Below are 8,701 nucleotides of genomic sequence, written 5' to 3'. Positions count from 1 at the left end.
CAGGGTGTTTTATTCTTGCTTTGGATTGAAATTCGCTTTGTAAAATCTCAGAACTAAAGGATAGGATAAAAATACCCCTAAGTCTTGCAAACAAATAATGAATAACATACATTATTTCTACCTTTCCTAAGGGGGAGTGTTTACAGAGCAATTTTAAAAAAATCTAAACTAAAACAAATACATAAATTATTACTTTTTCACACACAACGTGGCCTGAGCTGCAACGAACATAACTCCTATCTTTCCTTCAACTTTTTAATTTTGTTTTGGAAAGCGGGAACTCTGAGGGTCCAAATCACTGCAAGGATGAAGTCCTCCGAGCTTTCTAAATCGCTCTTTATGAGCCGCTCCCTCTTTTACCACCGTATCCAGAAATGGCCGAGGCGGCAAAGATAACAAGGACATCCGGTCTAAAAACGTAAGAATTCTGGCTAATCCACAGCACTCAGACAGAAACATCCCAATCGACCAATTGCTGAGGTCCTTACAGTCTGTGTTTGCCTCCTTCCTATTCAGCTTTCCGTTTTTCCTCCACTGAGCTGACCAGACATTACCGTCGTTGTAGAGAGCGGGCCATCGATTGGTTGATGGGGTCTGGGGTGGAGATAGCTGTTCCCGGCTCGGCGCAGGAGAGAAGCGCCAGTAGAGGCCTTTCTGGGGAGGTGTATGTTTCTTTTCTCTTCGGCTCACTAGTTCACACCCCTGGTGGAACTGGTGATGAGGTGCTGCGACAGGAGACGGGGAGCAAATGAGGTTGACTTCCCAGGCTGCAGGTGAAGTGGCAGAGGCAACACTGAATCGGGCGACTACTCATGTTATTCCCAAGAATTGGTTCCGCCTGTCTAATTTTCTATGGTGGAGCTGGTATGATGGTTTCTTGGTAGTATCAGGTATGTTGGTCATTGCCTCTCCATGCCTCATTTTTTGCAATATGGGAAGCAATATTATACGAGCATGTAAGTTAAGAGAATACACTTGCCCAGTAAAAACATGCAGAACAGCAGCTGCATGTTTTTGTTGTCTCAAGTCAGAGGCATTATGTTTTCTTACCTGCTTATTGTGGCTTAAACTTATAACATCCTACATAATAGATGTGCAAGTTGATCCATATGTATTCGTGTGGAAGAAAACTTAATAAGTAGAGCTTAAATATGACACATACATTGTGTGTCCTGCGCTTTGAAATTATGGAATCTTTTGATAACTGGGATACTAAAAAGTCATGCATGTGAAGCATTGCTCTGAATATCCACTGTCTGTTGTCTAGCATGGTACTTCATTAAATAGTCTGTTAAATATGAAAGTTCATGCCACAGTAATTCTATCTTTAAGACTAAGATCTTGCGTATTCTTACTCTGGCAAAAAGATCCACTGAACTTGGTGAGCTTATTTTTGAATAACATTCATAGGAGTGGACTATAAAGTGCCTGGACTATAAAGTGCCTAAGCTAGTCTTCTGTCAGCATCCCATACATAGGATTCCTCTACTGCACACAGTGGGTTCCAGTTCATAATTACAGGGATTGTTTGTATAAGAAGTTCATATTTCAATTCTGCCTTCATACTTTCTCTGTAGTGCAGAAGGCAAAATGTTCTTTAAAAGAAAACAGAATATCTTATCAGCTTCATGAAAAATCATGTTATTACAAAGTTAAATGTCTGTCTATGTTCTCTCCAGGTTCAAAAAAAATTAGAATCTAATCTCATAGGCTAAGAGATCTGTAAAATCAGTAGATAGCCTGATCCGCATACAAGTTGTTGCTTGGATTTTAAACCTGCTTTAAAATGTTTACAGTAATGCCAATTCTGTTTAAATACCAGAATTCTGCCTTGGCTGCTTTTGTAGGCTTGGCAGATCATTGGACCGACTAATAAGCCAGTGAAAGGTCAAGTCCTATGCACATCTAGATGCGAGTAAGGTCCAGAAAATACATTGGGACTTACTTCCAAGTAAGCATGCTTACAATTGGGCTGTAAGAGTATCTGCTGTAGGAAAGAAAATCTGATGAATGAGAGAGAAACCGGCATATTCAAAACTAGTTTGCAGCCCTGTTGCTGACTTCTGTCTCAGCCCTCTTGGATTTTGGCATTTGGTTAGGAATTTGGTAACTAAATTGTTTCAACTGTAAAGTATTTTATATCTTTTCTATTTGCCAGACTAACGTTTAACAAAGAATGTCGGTGAACCATTTCTTTGGGAATAAGAAGAGAAACAGCTCCATATTATATGGTGTGGATCAGGCAAAAATTACTGCTTTATCTCATCAGAGAGCTACAAGCCGAAATAATATTGGAAACCATGGAGATGGCTTTCCTCCAAACAAGCGTTACAAAAGTCATGCCAGAACTGAGCGTAAAGAACTGGAAGATCCTTTTGGGGACAGTGATGATTTTACAGCAGATGACTTGGAGGAGATAGATATTATTGCTTCCCAGGCATTGACACAAAATGTTTCTTTGAAAACAAACATAGTGAAAACTGAGCAGAATGCTGAGCTGTCTTCCCACTCGAACAACACCATCAAAGCACCTCATCTTAAGCAATGGAATATTGACCTCACAACAGACACACAATCTACTGGGCAGTTTGGTATGTGCAGCCTAAATGCAGTTTTGAATGTGGATTGATAGGAAGCAGTTTGCATCTCCATACATAATCATTGGCAGAGAAACTGCAACAAATCTGCTTTAGGTATTTCTAATTCCCCCGGCTTGCCCGCCCCCACAATGTTTGGATAATGCAGTTGAGAATTTCAGAGCTTGCAGATACAGCCTAGCCTTATGTGAGAAAGTTGTTCTGTTCTGCATTTGTGTTCACAACAGGGCTGTGGAGTCGGAGTTGTGGAGTCGGAGTCGGAAGCAATTTTGGGTGGAGTCGTAGGTAGAAATGTACTGACTCCAACTTCAAAATAAAATTAATATTTTAATATTAATATTAATTTATAAATATTAATAATATACATTTGCCATTTATGAAGGAGTCGGAGTCAAACAGTAGAAAAATTAATACACATTTGCCATTTATGAAGGAGTCGGAGTTGGACAGTAGAAAAATAGAGGAGTCGGAGTCGAAGGTTTGACATACCGACTCCACAGCCCTGGTTCTCAATAAAGGCATGCCCATGAGACTTACAATGCAATCCTGTGCATGTCTACTCAAAAGTAAACCGCACTGAGTTTGGGGCTCACTTCCCGGTAAGGATTGCAACTAAACTCATGCTGATCCTCCTTCAGTCCATGTAGCACACAGAAAAGTGACAGTTCTGGTATATAGATTGTGCAGGTAGCCATACTGGTTTCCTTCTCTGAGTACAGGGGTGCCCAAAGGTACATAATTAAATGCCAAACTCTATGGAATTTACACTCCTTAGTTTTGGAAGATCCGTGGAGCAAAAATCCCATGGAACAAGCTTTATTTGTGAATTTCAATATGTAGGGGTGGATTGTTAATTTGTATCCCCAATTCACAAAAACATTAATAACTAATGTCAAATCCTAAGACCACATTTCACAATCTTCTTTCTGTCAACAGGAAGTGGCACAGAAGAAACCTCATCTAGAGACAAACTGAGACTTGAAGCACTTCATGTGCAATATGAGGAAACTAAGAAAAAGGTTTGTTTTGTTTTCTGAATGTTTTAGACTTAAGGCAGCCATCTCTGGCATATGCCAGTGGTGAAGTTCTGGACCCAAGACTTGGATCTCATTGAAAAATGTCTATACAAGGAGGTGGGGAAGTTTTGATATCTCAAAATAGTTCTGTATGTTGTACAAGCAGTAAATATGGAAGGTAGGCGCCTGACACTTTTTTTTGGCAGAGGGATTTCAGCTATGTACTGTCTACCAGTACTAGCTCATTAAAAATGCATGTATCTGCCTTTGAAGAGGCAGGTGATGAGACTTTTTTTAGAAGTTGGCATCCAACAATGTGGAAATAAATATAAGCTATCAACTTACTTCTAAACCCAACACTCAAATTCAATTCAAAACTGCCATCTCCCCCCACCCCCAATCTTCCTTCTCACCTTTGGTTCTGCATCTTGAGGGCAAAACTGCATGACTGGTCGTGGAAGCCCAGCCATTGCTTGTCTGCTGCAGTGTGGTGGAAGGTATGCATTGCAGGGGAGAAACAGAAGGGAGGAGAGTTGTGCTCAACTCTTCCTCTGTCTACAACTTTTCCTTTGCAAACTGCTGCTCTATCCCTAAACACATGTGTACCCAGACTGCTTTTACCCACTTGATGTGACTGGAAGCCTTGGCTTTGGGGAGGAAAATAATTATTTGGCTGTTGGAGTAGTGAGGCAAACATGTGAGCAGGCTGGATCCTAGCTCTGATAGGTAGAGTGTTGCACAGACTTTTTGAATGCACATTTAACCTAGGAGCAGGGAAGCAATGGAATGTACTGCCACAAAATGTAGTGACGGCCACTTGCTTAGTTGGCTTTAAAGGGGGATTAGACAATTAATGGAGGACAAAGTGTTCATTGACTTCTACACATGATGGCAGTATGCCTTTCGTTAGCACCTACCAGGGAACAACAATGGGAGATGGCTGTTGCCTTCATGTTATTCTTGTGGGCTGTCTCAGGCCACTATGGAGAGCAAGATGCTGGATGAGATTGGCTTTTGGTAGAGCTCTTATTGTGTTCTTAATTACATACTCCTATATATCCACTTGGAGGAGAACCCAGTTGGATTCATTGAGACTTACTCTAGGTAAATGTGTATAGGACTTTTTGAAGAGTACAGGGAGTAACGGATGCTGTGATTTCATTTAAAATAAAGCTTGTAGAATGCAGGGAATTCTTTTGCTTGTATTTTTGTGAATTTGCAGCTGAAGGAAATGCAGGATGAAATCCTAATTAAAAATGGAGAAATCAAAATTTTACGAGATTCAATGCAGCAGATGGAATCCACTGTGGAGGAACAGCGAAAATCGTACACACTACTAGAAAAAGAGAAAGCTCAAACTTTCAGTGAAAAAGAAAAGGAATTCTCCAGAAAGGTACTATTTAATGAATGAAAATAAAATCCGCATCAAAAAGTTTAGGTTTTCCTTTTTTAAAAACATTCCTTTTGTTCTTTTCCCCCTTTTAAGCAAATCTTTAATGATTTTTAATCATATGTTGAAAAGATGAAAGTATGTGTCAGATGTGATCTTTCATTATAATTTTTGAGCTAGGGAATTAATGTGCTGCTTATTGGGTGCCAACTGAAAATTCTTAATGGCTTGTTTTATGCATATGAAAAAAATGGACTGCCTTCAAGTCGATTCCGACTTACGATGACCCTATGAATAGGGTTTTCATGGTAAGTGGTATTCAGAGGTGGTTTACCATTGCCTTCCTCTGAGGCTGAGAGGCAGTGACTGGCCCAAGGTCACCCAATGAGCTTCATGGCTATGTGGGGATTCGAACCCTGGTCTCCCAGGTCGTAGTTCAACACTACATATAACAGACTTATTTTTTTCTATTCTTTTTCCTATTTATGTTTATATAAAAGGATTTTTAAGAAGTTGGTAAGAAAGTACACTTAATTTAAACTGACTCATGATGCACAAATAATATTTGACCTTCAGCATTCAAGTTAAATACCTCTGTCGTTCCTACTTGTGATGCTAGAGGAGAGCAAGTACAATGTCTACATTTTACTAGCAAAGTTCTTGGTACACCCTTTCCCAAGCATTCATGCTTTTACAAAAAAAGGGGGGGAAAGAGTTGGACTGTTAAAGCACTCAACTTTCCAAGTTGAAATTAATTATTCATAATTTTTTACTCTCCATAATAATGTTATTTTTATTCTCTGTTTCTGAACCATCATTGTTTTCCTGAAGTGCAACAAAATAAATGGATGTAGTTTTTGCTGTATCTTCTGTCTCTAAAGCTGTGCAGTATTGTCTGAGTGTACTGGTGGCCCATTGTAGTGTATTTTTTCTGTCTCAAAGTGTTCTAGTGCACAAGTATTCAGTTGGGCTGTCATAACTATAATTTGTTAGCATGCTGATTTAGATGCAACTTGGAGGAAAGCATGAATAAAACAGGAGTACAAAAACTTTTTTCTTGGTTGCTTCATTTTTCAGTCTGTTGGATATTCTTTTTAATTTGTGTGCTCTTTTGTTGAGCCTAACATCAAGCATTTTATTCTTTCAGTTACAGTCACTGACATCTGAGCTGCAGTTTAGAGATGCAGAAATGAATGAGCTGAGAACAAAGCTTTTGAACTGTGAAAGAATTAAACCTGTTACTCCTTCAGTGTCATATACCAGGTATATAGTAAAAAGATCACATTAGTTAGTATACAGGTCCACTGTGTGCCAGACAGTTAGGACAGCCAAGAATTTAATCATTTTTATTGTTGAATCCAATTAATTGTACTACTCCTTTCACCTTGCAAGCTGTAGTGCAGACACCATCATTGAACTCGCATCATAAATCTTCATACAAGATTGCCTTCTAATGTGCAAAATCGTGTTAATGAATAGCATTCACACTTTCCAGCTTGCTGCTATTATAGTTGGAGAATAAACTGATGTGTGATGTAGTCTGTTATGTTAAGCCTCTAAGGTTGAGATTCAAGCCAGTTTGGACCAATAGTTCACTATGAAGAAAGTGTTGAAGTGAAATACTGGAGGCAGTAATGGGCTGGATGAGGGCCAACAATCTAAGACTGAATCCTGAGGCACTATTGATGGGTGGTTCTTGTGTCCAGAAATTGAGAGACGGCCTATTCTGGATGGAGTTGCACTCCCCCTGAAAGAGCCGATGCATATCTTGGGAGTGCTGCTGGATCCAGCATTATCATTTGAGGTCTGGGTGGCTTCAGTGGCAAGGAATGCCTATTTCCAGCTTTGGATCACTTGCCAGCTATAGCCTTTCCTGGACTGAGAGAGCCTGGCCACTTTGATCCATGTGCTAGTAACCTCCTGATTGACTGTCTACAGGAGGCTACCCTTGAGGATGGTCTGGAACCTGCAGCTAGTGGAGAATGCAGTTGCACATGTTGTGAGCGACATTGCAAAAAGGGATCACGTGACACTGATCCTGTGCAAACTGCACTGCCTGCCTGTTTGCTTCCAGGCCCAATTCAAGGTGGGAATCCTAAATGCCTTGAGGCCCAATCACTTGAAGCACTTCTTCCCATATCTGCAGGGTTAGACCCTGTAGTCTGTATGCAAGGCTCATCTTACAGTCCCTTTAGTGAGTATGACATAGTATAGCTCTTCCTTGTGCTGGCTCCCCATTTGTGGAACTCCTTGCATAAAATATACAAACTAAGGTCAAACATGGAAGTGAAGAATGAGGGATAACAAAAAAAAATTATACCCTGTAGATCATGTAGTCAACACTCTGGAGGAAATTATTTTAGATAATATGCAAGACATTTTCTCTGCTTATTCCCCCACTCAAGTGTTATTTGTTGGCTGAAGTTAACATGATTGCTATAAACGTATACATTTCCAGTAGTTCTAATTGTTTTTAATATATTTAATTAATGTAGAGTTATTGAAGAGGTTGTTCTCTTTATGCTTTTTTTTTGTAAATTGTTATGTGTGGAACTCTCTTTCTGTGGAGGTAAGGCACCTCTGTTCCCACAAGTATTCGGGGGGAGGTTGGTGAATGAATATGGCCATTTTAGATGCTGCTCCTGAATTATTTTGGATTGCTTTTATAATCTAATATGATTTTAATGATATTGTTTTATGTTTGTTTGTTATATGTTCACACCCCTGGGCTTCTGCGGGATAAGGGCCAGTTTCTAAATGTAGATGATAACAATTTAAAATTCTAAAATATTTTGCAATTAAAACATTTTATTTAATTGTTTAGTCCTAAGAAGAGCCCTCCTAACGCTGTAGAAGTTGAAGGATGTACACAGAATGAAAAAAAAAGTTATCCTACAAAAGATTCTTTTGGACCTGAGAGATCACCTAAACCAGGCTGCTCCAGAACACAGTTCCATGTGCGAGCACCTTCAGTTCATAAGGGTATGTGCATTCTCAGTTAATTATATTTGATTCTTGTACATCTTGCAGTGATGTCACTGGTGGTTCACTTGGGAAAACAAATATTGCTGCAGTTTGAATGTTTAGGTTTCCAAGGAGGTCCTACAGGGATGGATGGAAGATGTGCAGCAGTAGCTAGTATCAGTACCACTGTGCAGCCAACCTGGGCAAGTGCTGGGACTTTGGCTGTGGTTACACTTGCAAGGAGTCCACTGCTATTTAATTCCTCCACCCTTCCCTAGACCCATTATGGCTGCCATCAAAAACAAAAATGGTGGAACTGAAACTGCCGTTGCTTTCCTTTCTGGGAAAATAAAGGGGGTGGTTGCAACTGTGGGCATCGAAGGGCCCCTGCCTGTTCAGATACTCAGCTAAAAGGGGACTCAAGTTGACACCCTGCTCAGAGCCCAAAACCCCAACAGTAGCACTTGATGGATTGAGCCCATTAATTTTCTTATAGGATATTTAGGCCACAATACTAATCATATACTTTCTTAGAAATAAATTCCATTAAAAGCAATAAGATTTTGCTTCCAAGAAAATATGCTTGGGAATAAAGTGTTGCATATAATTTTTGTTTTCTTTCTCTATTAATCCTTATCACTTCAAGGCAGTACTCGGAACATGACTCTTTACTGTAAAGATTAATGCCATTGCTGCATCACTGCCTTCTGTTGCTTGCATATTACCTGTTTGTA

The 8,701-nt window shown here is 39.7% G+C and overlaps 1 protein-coding gene across 2 annotated transcripts in view; it reads left to right on the top strand.

Annotated features, from left to right (window-relative positions):
- Positions 1-506: 506 nt before the first annotated feature.
- ATRIP (ATR interacting protein) overlaps positions 507-8,701 on the top strand; it is a 31,519-nt gene continuing 23,324 nt past the window's right edge. Inside the window, exons 1-6 of one of the 2 annotated variants that reach the window (XR_009761469.1) lie at positions 507-890; positions 2,159-2,591; positions 3,534-3,616; positions 4,836-5,006; positions 6,151-6,266; positions 7,828-7,985. Coding sequence is in view for 1 of the 2 variants with exons in the window: in XM_061618044.1 (XP_061474028.1) it covers positions 2,177-2,591; positions 3,534-3,616; positions 4,836-5,006; positions 6,151-6,266; positions 7,828-7,985 (943 nt within the window). In the remaining variant the exon portion in view is untranslated. The remainder of the gene's footprint in view (positions 891-2,158; positions 2,592-3,533; positions 3,617-4,835; positions 5,007-6,150; positions 6,267-7,827; positions 7,986-8,701) is intronic. The other variant, XM_061618044.1, reaches the window with a different exon arrangement.

This window comes from Rhineura floridana, chromosome 3, assembly GCF_030035675.1.
Source record: "Rhineura floridana isolate rRhiFlo1 chromosome 3, rRhiFlo1.hap2, whole genome shotgun sequence".
In the NCBI taxonomy this organism is placed as follows: Eukaryota; Metazoa; Chordata; class Lepidosauria; order Squamata; family Rhineuridae; genus Rhineura; species Rhineura floridana.
This window is presented reverse-complemented; position numbering and strand designations above follow the sequence as displayed.